A 15257-nucleotide genomic window follows, 5' to 3' on the forward strand; every position below is an offset into this window, starting at 1 on the left:
TAGGGCTACAAATAAGGTCATCACGGGTGGCCTCTAGCACCTCGGTTCATGTGGCCATCATGTTGGCTCTCCTCCTATCTATGCATGCTGTCTTGGTCTCACAACCACTGGAGCCTCCAAGAAGGATGCCATGCCTGTGGCCTCCCTGGGCACCTGCATTGATGTTCGCATATATAATTAAAAATTATAAAAGTAAAACTTTTTTTTCTCATCCACAGGAATGTTAGGTCCATCACACCCGTGAGTACTTTCTTAAAGCGCACGACCCAGTCTGTGAGACAGCTGCAGGCTTTCAACTCTTCTCCACTCTGAAGTTCGATTCAGGTGCTTTAATTAGATGTCAGGGAATACCACCACTCTACAAGGCCAGTGAAACCTACAGCCACTCATTCTGCAAGGGCTTAGAAGGACACCCTCAGCTCACAGTGTCTTGAGTTCCTAGGAGACAGGCCCTGCCAAGGGGCCTTCTCCACTAGCTTTGCTCACGGGCCAATGGACTTCTCCACAGCCCTGAAAAACTTGCAGGAAGCATGCACTTGTTTCATTTGCTCGGCTCTCTTCAGAAACCCAGTGACCATTTTTTGTGGGCACAACTTCTGTCAGGAGTGCCTCAGTGTTTGCTGGAAGGATCTAAGGGATGTCTTCCCCTGCCCTATCTGCGAGGCTGATTCCTTCAGGAGACACTGGCACAGGAACCCCCAGATCTGTAACTTGACTGATATGGCGAGGGAGCTGCAGAGACCGAGCAGACGGAGGAGGCGGAAAGTCTACACCGTGTGTCAGAGGCACAACAAGAATCAGACCATTTTCTGCATAGAGGATCAAGAGCTCATATGTCCCCGGTGCAGGTTCGCTGATAAACACTATACGCACTCCGTCTGCCATGTGATGGCTGCCGCCTTTCTTCACAGGAAGATGCTAAGCTACAGCATGGAGCTTCTGAAGGACGAGGTGAAACGATGTAAGAAAGCACTGCCCCTGCAGAAGAGAGAAACTCATGAGCTGAGGAAGAAGATCAGATATAAGAAAAAAGAGATCTGTTTTGAATTTGAGCAAGTCAAACTGTTTCTGCAGAGTGAGCATGAGGCGCTTCTAAACGAGATACACATTGAGGAGCTGCTGGGTCTATCAACACTAAATGAGTGTGTTGGGACCCTGGCAGAGCATTTATCTGCATTAGAAGATCTGTTGAAGGGGGCACAGGCCAAGCATGTGCAGACAGATGTTGCGTTTCTGGCAAGCCTTCTGAGAGAGTACCACAAATGTGAAAAGCCGAAACTCCCCCCACTCTGGTCATTCAGGACAAAGCAATATGGTCTCAGTCTCCCACCACAGTACTCAGGCTTGGACAGAATCATCAAGCGATTTCGGATAGATATGCATTTTGATCTTGACTCAGCACACCCTCAGCTTGTTATCTCTGAGGATAGAAAATCCGTACTTTATAAAGAAGAGAGACAAAGTGTTGATGCTAGCCCTCAGAGATTTCACTGGCCTGCTCTTCTGGGATGTAGAAGCTTTCACTCATGCCGTTGCTTCTGGGAAGTGAAAGTGGGAAACAAGCCCCTGTGGACATTGGGTATGTGTCAAGATGGCTTTCCCAGGCAGTTGAGCGATCAGCCCTCAGTTGCTGAGGGCTTCTGGGCAATTGGGAGATACAGTGAGAGTGGCTATGTCACCTGTGGGCCCAAAAGTTCTGCGTTTCTGCCAGTGGTGCAGCCCACCAGGATCGGCATCTTTTTGGATTATGAGTTGGGTGAGCTCTCCTTCTATAATATGGATGACAGGTCTCTCCTGTACACGTTCAATCATTCGTTTACCAGTGCCATTTGGCCTTATTTCTGTACAGGAACAGATCCTGAACCTCTTAAGATCTTGGTACCCTATCCCATCCCACGTCGGTGTCATCTAGTCCAGAGGCCTTAGTGCTTTGGCTAATTTAGCAAGGACATTTAAGCTTGTAATTAGACAAAACAAGACAAAAACAAATCCAAGTTCAGCCAACTCTGAGAAGCACGGTGCTCCCACAACTGTGACAACACGTGACCACTCAAGCACCCAGGAGATCTATAGCAACAGGAAGACAGACCAGCCTAGGCCCTGTCGTGGTGGAATGAGTTAGTTGTCAAGTGTTTTTAAGTTTATTTTACAGGATCACTTTTTAATTTTGGGTTTGTGGGGATGGTGTGTGTGTGTGTGCACGTCTATGGGCGCGTGCTCTTGTGTGGGTGGATGGGCAAGGGCTTGCTGCAGCGCACACGGAGAGGGTAGAGGATCGTCCTCTTCCTTGTTTGAGGTGGTTCTCTTGTTTGGCATGGCATATGCCAGGCCTGTGAGTTTCCGGGGATTCCGCCTGCCTCCTATCTCCCAAATTACAGATTCCCATCATGTCTGGCTCTACATCAGCCCTGGGAATCAGAGCCATCACCTTTCTCACAGGGCCATCTCCGCAGCCTTCAGTCACATTTTCTCTGTTCTTGATAGATTCCATACAGCTAAGACACTGGCATCTAAGTCACTAATAGTTGACGAGGACCTTGAACTCCTGGATCTCCTGCCTTTGCCTCTTTGTCTCCAAAAGAAAAGGTGTGCACACACTAGGGCTCTTTTGGTTGTACAATGACTTGTGCATTGGTGGTTGGAAAGCTTCATAGCACATTCGTGGTGGGCAGAGAACTTATTTATGGCAGTTTGCGCTCTACTCCCAAAATAGTTATAGATATCAAATGCAGGTCATCAGATTTGGGGGCAAGTCTTGCCTTGGTGACCCCTCTGAACCACCTTCCAAGCCTTTTATTTTTGAGACAGGATCTCCCTCTGTAACCAGGTTGACCAACTTGCTGTGGTCTTCTGAGCATCCTGTGCGCTGGGATGCCATCTAGCCTAAGAAAACTTGACCTCTTGTTTCCTACGCTCATACTGAAGATTAGACCCAGGGCATAAGGTAGTCAAGCATTCTAGCCCTGAGATACACCCTAGCTCTTGTTTCTAATCCACCTTCTCAACCACTAATCCTTCAGACATGCATTCACACTTCTCCCAGCTGAATTAAATGCACAGTGATTGTTTCAATGAGTTCAACCTCCATCCACATAGGTCAAGCCAGTGCATCCTCAGTGTGTCTCCCAAATGGGGCATCAGCAGCTGTCACTTGAATCACTGTTTTCTTGCCTTGACTCATTCATTCAAGGCCTCTTCTTCCCCCATAGTCTGTTCTCTGGCATACATTTTTATTGTGTGTGGGTGGGGGGGATGTGCACCTGTATGTATGTGCATGTTGAGGCCAGAGCACAACATCAGCTGTCAGCCTCAGGATTCTGTTCACCTCCTTTGAGGCAGGGTCTCTTACTGGTCTGGAGTTACAGGCACAATTAGACTAGAGTGGCTAGCCCATGAGTCCCAGGTATCCTGTCTCTCCCTTCTCAGCATTGGGATAACAGATGTGTGCGCGAATACTTGGCATTTTTATATGTGTTCTTGGGATTGAACTCCAGTCCTTATGCTTTCAAGGCAAGCTCTTTATCAACTGAGCCATCTCTTAAACATGGTTAGCCTGTGGTGGTGTAGGCCCATAATTCAGTGTTTCAAAGAGCTGAGCGCAGAGGAATATGAGTTATAGAACAATCTGGACAATATAATAACATCCTATAAAATACTATTCATACAATAAAATAAAAACCTATACTCCAAGACTCAGGGAGGTGTAGACAGGAGGATCCAAAGTTGAAGACCGTCCTCAGAAACAGCCAGTTCCTTGCCATCCTGGGCTATGACAGACACAGTCTTCAGAAAACCTTTGTAATTGTTGGGATAAATGTTTTGATCCTGCAGATTGAGACTGAAGCGTGGCAGAAAGTGTTGCTCTTTCTTGTTCCTTTTGAGTGTTGGTGGTGACCACAGACTTAGAGCTCCCATGATAAATTTGCTGTTGTCAAATGAATTCTTCATGTTTCCATGAAGACTTTGATGGGGGGAAATGTTTATTTAAAAAAAAAAGACCAACATGCCAGCATCTGGGAAGCAGAGGCAAGTGGATTTCTGACTTCAGAGGACAATTTACATAGGGAATTTCAGGATAGCCAGAGCTACCTAGTGAGACCCTGTCTCAAAAACTAAATAAAAGTATGTTTTTAAAAGGTAATAAACATGTGAGGTTCTCGTTTTTCTTCCATATTTACTTCATAGGTGAAATTAAGAAATGTATTTGTGCTGGGCTGAGGTGGTGCATGCCTTTAATCCCAGCAGTTGTGATGCAGAGGCAGGCAGATCTCTGAATTTGAGGCTAGAATGGTCTACAAAGCAAGTTCTAGGACAACCAGAGCTAAACAGTGAAACCCAGTCTTGAAAAACCAGGAAGGAAGGAAGGAAGGAAGGAAGGAAGGAAGGAAGGAAGGGAGGAGGGGAGGAAGGGAGGAAGGGAGGGAGGGAGGGACGGAGGGACGGAGGGAAGAAAGGAAGGAAGGAAGGAAGGAAGGAGGGAGGGAGGGAGGGAGGGAGGAAAAAAGGAAGGAAGGAAGGAAATGTATTTGTGGAGGCAGATGGGTAGGACATGGTGCTCCACATCGCATTCCAACACTCAGAACACAGAAAAAAGGGGGGTGTTGCTGCAAGTTCCAGCACAGCCTGGGCTACACAGAAGATCTGTCTCAACCCAGAACTTTATATGGGCAGCCCTCACTTCCTGAACCCGGACCCACACTTGGCATGTCTTATGTTATCTGACTGCCTCAAGAAGACTGTGCCCAGGCTCTTTGTGTTCTTGTGTTCCTTTGTACACTCTGGGTGCATGTATGCACATGTGGTGTGTGTGTAGAGCTAGAAGGCATCTGTGTGTCAGATCCTTTGCAGTTGTAATTGTAGGTGCTTATAAGCCAAAAGACAAAATGCTGGGAGTCAAACTCAAGTCATTTTGGAGGAGCAGCAAGCACTTTTAACCTCCGAACCATCTCTCTTTGGTCCCTTAAAATAGCTTTATTAAAGCTCATTTCCTCTTCATAGACAAAATATTGCATACAGGCAAAAGCTTACAGGTCCGTCCAATTTTCTGAATTATCCAGAAAAGCACAACTTCAGTTACTTCTATATGGTAAGCATGCTTCCCTTAGAGACTGGGTTGTCTGGGGCTTCCTTATGCCTTCATTAAAACCTCCCTCCCCATCAGCTGGCTACTTGCCTGCCATGAATCTTCCCTCCATGTGAGCTTCAGGGTGTAGATTTTTCTTTCTCCATAGGCCTCCTCCAGGCAGCCACCCATGATTTGCAGCACACAAAGCTTTTCTTTTAGGCTATAGTAAAATATCCGTGTTTCAAAACATAAATAAATAAATGCATGCACATACACACTTTTTTCTTAGACCAGGTCATCCCAGAGTTACAACTGGATTTGCTTTCTAGGCCAGGCTGGCCTTGACTATGTGATGATCCTCCTGCCTCTGATGCCCAAGTTAGCAGATGACATGAGCCATGATGCATGGCTTGTTCCCCTCCCAGTCTCCACCCAGACCCGTGTCTTGATGATTACTTGATGCAGGATTTCATGTAGACCAAGCTGGACACACGTGTGTGTGGTATGAGGGCACATCTGTTCCATGTTGTGCATGTAGAGATCATAGAGGACAAACTTCGGACTCCGAGGCACCCACACCACTCATGCACATACTCACAGACATGGGTAAATTGGGAAATGTTTAAAGCACACCACATGTATTTTTATAGCTCAGTTTGTGAACGCACCACACCACAGCATGCAGTACTGTGAACGTCGTCTTTAGCATGACATGGCTATTGCTCTGTGAGAAAATAAGTAGCTAGGGTAACACCCAGGGGACCATCACGAGACTCAGCCCACTGACTTCCTCTCTTGGTGGGGGCGGGGACCCACAAGGTCACATTAAAACTCCAGTGGGAACCTCTGTAAACCCACAGGGCTCTTCGAGTGTCTACCCGTGATTCATCACTGCTGGCGTGGTGACACTCTCCCTGTTGGTGTAGCTGCCTAGGGTTACCTGTGCTTTGTCTATCACTCCATCCAACTCATTGGTTCTCTGAGCAAGACTTGGGTGAGGTGAATTCTGGGGACTGTCTGGGTTGATGATGCATCAGTTCACGTCACCTCAGGGAAAGCTAACACAGCCACCATCTGGGACAGAAGGCAAAACATCAGCTTTCCCTGTCACTGCCTCCTAGTAATTCACCACAGACAAGACTGCCTGTTGTTGATGTTTTTAAGGGAAAGAGGACTCGAGTCTGAGGATCAAATACAGGACAGAGAGCAACCTGTCACAGCACAGGCTTCTAGCCCTGCCACTTGGAAGGCTGAGGCAGGGAGGTTGCTTGGAGTTCCGGATCAGCCTGGCTGACAGAGTAAAGTGACATTGACCAGTGTGTAAAGATCTGTGCTAGGTCCAGGGACCCGTATGATGAACTAGGAAGTGGACAGAAAGTGACTCAGGAGCTGAGGCAGCCCCACTGCAGCTAACCCAACCCGCTCAAGTGTCCTACAAGCTACACACTAGACCGGAACCAAACCCACAGGTGACTTGTGCCTGGCTAGTCAGCATGAGACGTGGGGCTATATAACAAACACGGGCTCTTCTGGGTCTGTGTGCTCTCTGTGGGATCTGTCCCCAGGTTGGGCCAGACTTGAATTAGAGGTCTCCAGCTGATGTGAAGAGACCTGAGGGTGGGAGGGAAATCTTGTGTCTGAAATAAATGGAGATGAATGCATCGGGTCCTGGGGATGCAGCTCATCTAGCATTCAAGAAACACTTGGTTCATCTCTAGCGCTCCCTAAACAGAGGAGATGGTGCAGGCCTATAATCTCAGCAATAGGCAGATAAAGCAGGAGGATCGGAAGCACAAGTTCACCCTGCAGTACATACCAAGTTCTAAGTGCCTGGAAGACATGAGACCCGTCTACCCCCTCCCATGCACACAAACACCCCAAAGAGAGAGGGAGAGAACGATTTTTCTCCAAAATCAGTCCCGTCACCCATCATCACCACAACACTCCAGAGGGAGGCAGGAGGACTTGGATGGCTAGACTCAAATAGGATACACAGCAAGAAAGTTTAAAAAAAAAAGTGAAGAAAGACAAAAGACGAGAGAGAGAGAGAGAGAGAGAGAGAGAGAGAGAGAGAGAGAAATTGTGGATTTTTAGCCTTGTGTCTCAGAATTGATCTGTTAGCTAAAGACAATGAGACATCCCACTTCTTTCTATAAAATTATTTAAATAACTAGGCAAAATAAACTTAAATCCACAGAAAATTTCAGAATATGCCGAGCTTCTGCTCATCCTTCAATTAGATTCCCCTGGCCTAGCTGATGTTTATTTGTGACCATTGGTGGCATACCCTCAAGCCACCTGGTCTGAGTTATCAGGAGTTGAAAGCCAGCCTGGTCGAGTTTTCTTTCCTTCCCTTTATGTGGGTTCCTGGGATCAGACATCCACCATCAGACTTTGATGAACAGTTTTACTCACTGAGCCTTCTAGACTACCTGTGTTTCATTTTTATATTCGAGACAAGCTTCATCTAGCCTTGAATTAAGGATTCCCCTGTCCCTGAAAGCTGTAATTGCAAGTGGGCTTCATGGCACCGAATTCTGTGTAGCATGATTTCAAAGGACATGGCGAAGTTTGGAAAGGAATGTGCTAGAACTAACCAGGGCTGGTGACATGAGAGGAAATGCCACTCAACGTGGATTGATGTAAAAAGCAGGAGAGCAGTCATTTCTGTTAGCTACAGGGTATGGGAGTTACTAGTCTGCTGCTCTACCAAGAAGCACACTTGGACACTGTGAACTAGATCTCTATACCTCTATACAGTGATCTACGGGGCTTCCACGGAAGTGAGTGCAGGACCTCCCCCCAGTACCCACAGCTGTGGGTGCAGGAGGCTCTTATATAAAATGACAGAGGGAAGCTGGCATGAAGCCAGTGCTTCTAACCCCAGGAAGCAGAAATCGCAGGCGGGAAGATCGGGAATTCAAAGTCAGTTAGGCGATGTAAATGAAAGATTTCCATCACATTTTTGACAACCTTCTCAAGCATTAATATGACCTGTAGTAACAAAAGCAACACAATGACAAGGAAACCCCAGCAGGCCTCCCAGTACAGTGTATGACCAGAGCAGGGGCCTTTAAGGCCTCGAAGTCTTTTCTTTGTTTGAGCCTTTGTGCTTTGGAGGATGCTCTCCACACTGGCCTGGGACTCGGGCAAGACTGCTGCTTGCCCTGAGCACAGAGATTCTAAGGCATAAACCTCCATAAAGCCTAGCTTTCTCCAAATGTTTTATATCTGAAGTTGGTTAGATCTATGAACTCAGAACCCATGGATACAGAGGGTAATTACACATCTATCAAAGAAACAAAAGAATTCAAATGGGTAGGCTTTCTTAATAGGGACATCTGGGCTCAGGTGTTAAATATTTAGAATAAACTGAATTCTTCCCAATGTAATGAAGTTTGTTTCTTGGTGGTTTATTGATTTTTTTTTAACACAGTAACTGAAGGGGGTGCAGGTCACCAGTGATCCTAAAACAAAGCATTCCTGATGACTTACTACAAACCATGTTAAAGGGTGGCCACACTGGGCTTGGGGGCTCAAACATGTGATTCTAGACACTCAGAAGGCTATGATTGTGATGGGGACAAGGGGACCTGTAGGGGCACTTTCATATTCTGTGGTAAGGAGACATGGAATCTGGGACTGTGGCCGAATGGTTAAAGAACTTCAGATGACCTGGTTGGGTGCCCCACATGGCAGCTCAACACTGCCTTTATCTCCAACGTTCATGAGGCAGGCACGTGACACACATGCACATACATAAGGAATCTGAAACAAAGGGTGTACACCTGACTGCAGTGGCTCAGGCCTTCAACCCAAGACCTGGGAGGCTGGTGAAGAAAGACTGAGGCAAAGTCAATCTAGTCTAAATAAAAAATAGTTCCTGGCCAGCTTCTGCTCAGAGATATTTCAGACTACAGCTCTGAAACATAAGGACTCTTTTAGAAGATGATAATGGGCCAGTGAGATCTGAGCGGGAGAAGACGCTGGCCATGCCAGTCCAAGCCAGAGGACATGAGTTTGAGCTCAGGACTCCAGGTGAAGGTCCAAGGAGAGAACCAATTTCAAAAACATTGTCCCCTGACACGCATCCCCATACATGTGCCAGGATGCCTGTGTCTGCAACAGAGCCAGAGGACGGTGTGAAATAGTGGGGTGAGATGGACAGCCCCAGTCTCCCTGACTACTCACTGGACTGGATGCACCCGTAGACTCATGTCACTAAGTAATTTACTGTCCCCCAGACACTCTAACACAGTCACAGGACAGAGAACTCTCTGACACTAGGGAAATGGCTAAACTCCAAATGCACCCTGGGAAATTTTCAGACCTCTGTGGAATGCTAATGCTGCCTATACCGACCAGCTGCCACTCAGCCTCTCTGGAAGAGAGATAGCTCTACTTGTCCCTACCTGGTACATTCTCCTTCCTTCATAACGTCTATTCTGGGGCAGTGATCTGTGTCCTGACTGTGCCTCCATGCAACCTAAATGAAGCCAAGTACACTCCCGATATTCACACATCCTGTGACAATAGGATCTGAGGAGGGGTGAGGAGTTAATGGAGTTAGTCAGGAAACCCAGGTGTCCTTGCAGAAGATCCAGTGTGGAGGGGCCCAGGGGACTTTAGAATTGAGGAATGAGGCCAAGGGCAGGTGCCTAACAGCTAAGGAGCTGTGCTAGAGAAGAGAAGCCAGTCCTGCTCTAGGGAGCAGCTGCCATCTTGAGTTCCATGAATTGGACCCAAAACTTGATTTTGTTTATAGAATCATGAAGCTGGAGAGGTTTGCTACAGGAGCAAGCAAGGCACTCATAGTACACAGGAGCAAACAGTCTGTTAGGAACTAGCCTATCTAGGGGAAGAGGTTCAGCTGATGCCACCTAGGTTTTCAGAAGAAACACCTGACCAAGGTAGGCCCAGCAGGCTAGGCCCATTAAGTGTCCACATTTACAATTGAAAGAGACCAAGAAAACTGAAGAACAGGGATAGAGACAGAAGCCAGGGGTGGCTGCTCAAGGGTTTAATTCCAGCTCCTACAAAAGTAGAGACAGAAGAATCCAGATTTCAGTGGTATATCTCTGCTATGAGATTCAATAAATTAACTCAATTACGTGGGCCTGAGCATGCAACCCAGTAGGAAAATGCTGGCTGACCTGCAGGGAGCTCTGGGCTACAGGTGAGTGCTCCAGGTTTAAGTACAGACCAAATTAGGGTGGGCACAGGCGATCCTTATTCTTTGGCCCTGGTCGAAGTTTCTCTTATAGGTCAAGCTCAGCCTGGGTTGTGTGATGTGGTCTCAGGCCCTCCTCACTGTCACTGTGCAGAGGATCAAATCTGGCTCTTGGAAGGTGATTCCTCAAACTCCAGGGTGCAGCCTTATCCTGGAAGGTAATTACCTCATCTGCTGAGTGTAGGGGAGGGGCTTCTGTCCTGAGAGGTTTTTGTTGTTCCTGGGATCCAAGCTCAATACAAGTTTAGGACAAAGATTTATATTTGTGCTCTGAGCCTCCTCAAAGTGCAACAAGCAGATGCAAAATGAAGACAGAAGGCAGCTGCCTTTGTTCATTTGCCAATCTGTGCTCTCAGGGAGGATTCAGGCCCCTCCACAAAAGCAGCTCCCAATTCCTGGTTTTACTATGAACACTTCTATTTCTCATTTGTTTTGAGAGAGGGTCCCAAGATGGTCCAAGGCTTGTACTCACAGAGATCCTCCTGTCTCTGCCCCCGCGGGCTGGGTTTAAATGTGTGGGCCACTGTGCCTGGCTTTAGCTACTGTTTGGATAGTTTAGCAAAGTAACAGATCTAAACACAAAGAGGTTTTATTTTTATTTATTATTTATTTATTTTTTGGAGGCAGAGGCAAACCTGGTCTGCATTGTAAGATTCAAGCAAGAAAGCAAGGATGAGTGAGAAAAGAGAGAGAAACACAAAACAAAAGAGAAAAACACAAAACAAAAACAGAGAGAACACTGAAAATTTTATAGGCTTGCTTGTTTACTTCCATAAATTTTTAATAACATTTATTTACCAAGCATGTGTAAGTGTGCCCTTGAACCATGGTGTGTGTTGGTCACAGGACAATTGTGGTCCCTAGGTCCAAACTCAGGTCATCAGGATTGACAGCAAGCTCCTTTTCCCTAGAGCAGTTGGTGTTTGGAGACAGACTGGCCTCAGATTCCTCTGTATTTTGGAAGAGGACCTTGAACAGGATGAGTTTGTCTCCACTGTTACCTAACATTAAAGGTGTGTCTCATCACCCTGCAGGGCTTACTTTTATTTCATTTGTTTGCATATAAGTTTATCTGTGTTCTGGGTTTTCACTTCCTAAGGTCTTCTGTGGTACGCAATAAAAATGAAAACCAAATGTGGTATGATTTCTTTTCAGAAGGCAGAGAGAGGTGAAAGTTTAGAGCAAGACTGTCCTTATTTATCTGATTCCAAGAGTTTGGCTGGTGGTTGGGATGTAGCTGTTTCCTAGCTGTCACAAAAAACAACCGGCCTACCCTGTGCTACTTGGCTGTAAGCCCTGCATTTGGGAGGCTGAAACAAACAGCATTGCTGCCATTTCAAGGCAAGGCCAGGCTGAATGTGCTGACCTGATTCCCAGGCCACCCTGCTATTGTAGAGACTGTTCTAAAGATCCAAAGTGAACACAAGCCTTTATGTCCAGCACCTGGACGCAGAGGCTGGTGAATCTCTGTGAATTGGAGGTCAGCATGACCTACATGCTGAGTTTGAGTCCAGATGAGCTAATAGTGAAAACTTCTCACAAAAAAGAAAACAAACCATATCAAAACAATAACAACAAGGCAAAGCAATGAAAATCATGGCCTAGGAACATAGCTCAGTGTGTAGAGCACCTGCTTAGCCTGCTTGAGGCCCTGAGTGTGATTTCCATCAGGACTCCTGTGGTCTCAGCCCTATCATGTCAGTACTTGGGAAGCAGAGAGGATCATGGGTTACAGGATATTTTATCAAGGCTGTGCCTCCTCTTTTTATTGTCAGTCTACACCCAGGGCTCTACCCTTCCCACAGGTTGCAGGGGGCTGGTGAACACGTGGGCAGAGGAGGCAGGGCTCAGTGTTCCAGGCTTGGGAATGACTGAGATGTGTGACATCAGTCAGAGTTTAAAGGGAGCCAGGTACTGAGTGGGACCTGGGACCATCTGAACTAACCTAGTATTACTTTTATTCTTCTAAAGGAATTTCTTTTAACTCAAAGCAACTGTGAGCTTCCAGAGTCCAGAAGAGCAGCTGTCCACCTGAGCTGTCACGGGCTGCAAGCCCATGCCAAGGACCTCGTTGGAAGCTGGAATTAGAGGCTAAAACCACAAAGGACTCAAGGCTTCCACCACTGTAGGGTAACCCAGGCGACGAGTGGGGTAACAGCGGTTTCAAGGAGGGAACTGCAGGACAATCGAGTCAGCTTGTCCCTGCAGGGCACCCCAGAGCCAAGTGTCAGAAGAAAGCCCACCCAGGTCCAGACCTTTATTCCCAGCCTGATGTCACAGGCATCGAACTTGACCAGACTCCAGGCAGAGACCAAATGTAACATCTGTCTGGAAGACCTGAAAAGGCCAGTCACCACAGAATGTGGCCACAACTTCTGTCACACCTGCCTCAGATCCTCCTATGAGCAAGGGCAAGAACTGTATCGCTGCCCCATCTGTCGACAGCCTTGCAACGAGAGGAATCTCTCAAACAATGATCAGCTTGAGGTGATAGTTAAAAGTGCCCAGGTCCTGTATAGCTTGACAAGCAAGAGCAACAGTCAGGAGACCAGCACTCGCTGTGACCAGCACAACCAGGTTCTGACCTTCTTCTGTGAGGATGACCTGCAGCTGCTGTGTGACCAGTGCATTGGGCCTGGGAGCCACAACAACCATCAGGTGACCCCCATTGCACAGGCTGCCTCTCATCACAGGAGAAAGCTTCACAGATTGACCAAATCCCTCCAGAAGAAACTAAAAGAGGTTAACCAGTTAAAAATTCTTCAAATAAAAAAATCCCAGAAGTTAAGGCAGCAGGCAGAAGCCCAGAGGAAAGAACTGAATTCTGAATTTCAGCAACTCAGCCAGTTTTTAAATAGGGAACAGAAGACAGCTTTCTCCAGGCTAAAGGACGAGGAGCGGGATCTCAAGCAGAAACTGAGCGAAAACATAGCAGCATTTGAGAACCATGTTTCCACAGTCAGAGAGCTCTTTAGCCACATGGTGGCAGGCAGAGCACACTCAGATGTAGAAATGCTGTCGACAGTCAAGGATTTCCACCAGAAACTTTTGAGTGTTCCTCCCCCAGACATTTTCCCAGCTCAGATAAGAAGAGAAGCCTACAACTTTCCTCCTCAGTATTCAGCTCTACAGAAACTTATACAGCGATTTAGAGTTCAGGTAACTCTAGACCCAGAAACAGCCCATCCAAACCTGCTTGTGTCTGAGGATAGACAACGTGTCTCATTGTTAAAGAAAAAACAAGATCCTCCGAGTTCTTCAGAAAGTTTTACTGATAGCCCTGTTGTGCTGGGGATTCCGATTTTTAATTCAGGGAGACATTACTGGGAGGTGAAGGTGACAAAGACGTCCGAGTGGGCTATTGGTATCTGCCAAGCCAATCTGTCCCCTGGAGCAAGGCAGTCCTCCTCTGCCCCTGAGAAATGCTGGAGGATCCTCTGGCAGGGTGACTGCTTTGTGGTCTCAGGATCTGCTGACCCAAACTCTAAGCTGAAGGTCACAACACTCAGAAACATTGGCGTTTTCCTGGACTATGAGCTGGGAGAGGTCTCCTTCTATAGCATGCCTGAGAAATCTCACATCTATACTTTCAGGGACACTTTCACTGAGCCTGTTTGCCCTTATTTCTACCTGAGACTTCATTCAGAACCTCTTGGGCTGTGTTCTGCCTCAGATGGTGGGCCAAAACCCACAGGTGGTCTTAACTCTGACATTTAGTTCAGGCTCCCTACTCCATGCTCCATCCCAGGTGATTCCCAACGTTGTACAGCTGAGGACGACTCTGAATTTGTGCTCCTCCAGACTACATCTCATGGCTTGCATTATGGTTGTGAGTGCTGTGCCCACATTTCTTTTATTGTATTTATTTATCTTTTCTCAGGGCAAGTTCTTCCTGTGTTGCCCAGATTGGTCTGGAACTTGCTCTGCTGTCCAGGCCGACCCCTGTCAGCATGCCTATCTCAGTTTCCTGTACTCTGGGTCACAGCCATGGCAATACATCGGGCAACAGGTGTATTTTTTAATTTCTGTGTCTTACATCTGAAAGAAGTTTTGTTATTAAATCCCATGCCTACCAAATAATGGACCATCGAGCCACACACAACCCTGTCATCTTAGAGACTGTCCTGGGGAGTCATCTGGGCTAGCCTTAACTAACTCTGCTGTCCCTCCTGGCTCAGCACATCCAGGTGGCTCGAATCACAGCCCTGTATCACAGGCCCATCGCACCTCAGAATGGGATGAAAGTTTTAAGAATATATTTATTTATTTTGTATCTGAGAGGGTCTTATGCAGTCTAGGATGGCCTTAAACTTGGTACAAAGCAGAGGCTGACCTTGGATTCCTGCATGGCTCTCCTGAGTCACAAATGCCCAGCCTTTCAAATTTGTTCTTGAAGATACCCCAGTTTCCTCAGAATCTCAGAAACTCCTGAAATATTCATAAGCAACTGGATTAACAGATGCAGAATTCTAAAACTTTTAAAACTTCCCGAGTTTTCGTTTTAGTAATCAGCTCATCAATGTTAACCTCGGTCTTTCCCTTCCTTGCCCTGGCTCTGTCCTTCCCTCCTTCCCTCCCTATCCCCCTCCCCTTTTCTTCTCCCCTTGTCTTCCAGATCCAGCAATAGGGATTGGGTCCAGGGCCTAGAGCTCCTGTGCAGGTGATCCTCATTGAGCTCACAGCATCGACCCCGTTGTATCTTGTTGTTGTCTTGTCAGGGTGTCCAGGCTACCCTTGAATTTGTTATTCTCACCCTTCACACTCCTTCCCCAGTAGCCGGGACTGCAGGTTAATGTCTCTGGGTATCTATATTTTATTGTGCAAATTTTAACGAGTTTTTAAAAATTTGTGTGTTTGTATATGTAACAGAGACACACAGAAACAGGTAGACACAGATAGGCCAACAAAGAGACTGACTATACAGATGAGGGTGTGGAGGTCACTTCTCTTCCTCCATCTCAT

The 15257-nt window shown here is 46.9% G+C and overlaps 2 protein-coding genes across 2 annotated transcripts; both read left to right on the plus strand.

The window, feature by feature from the left end:
- The first annotated feature begins 492 nt into the window (after window positions 1–492).
- LOC121462557 (tripartite motif-containing protein 60-like) lies at window positions 493–1926 on the plus strand. Its single transcript, XM_041674195.1, has one exon. The coding sequence runs from the start codon at window positions 493–495 to the stop codon at window positions 1924–1926; it is 1434 nt and encodes a 477-aa protein (XP_041530129.1).
- A 10640-nt stretch (window positions 1927–12566) lies between these two features.
- LOC121462559 (tripartite motif-containing protein 75-like) lies at window positions 12567–14012 on the plus strand. The gene has a single exon (XM_041674196.1). The coding sequence runs from the start codon at window positions 12567–12569 to the stop codon at window positions 14010–14012; it is 1446 nt and encodes a 481-aa protein (XP_041530130.1).
- Window positions 14013–15257: the final 1245 nt, after the last annotated feature.

This window comes from Microtus oregoni, unplaced genomic scaffold, assembly GCF_018167655.1.
Source record: "Microtus oregoni isolate MIOR12 unplaced genomic scaffold, Mior012 000025F_ref0000491, whole genome shotgun sequence".
In the NCBI taxonomy this organism is placed as follows: Eukaryota; Metazoa; Chordata; class Mammalia; order Rodentia; family Cricetidae; genus Microtus; species Microtus oregoni.

Coding starts and splice junctions, on each gene's coding strand:
- LOC121462559 (XM_041674196.1), top strand. CDS start 12,567: ATGTCACAGGCATCGAACTTGACCAGACTCCAGGCAGAGACCAAATGT.
- LOC121462557 (XM_041674195.1), top strand. CDS start 493: ATGGACTTCTCCACAGCCCTGAAAAACTTGCAGGAAGCATGCACTTGT.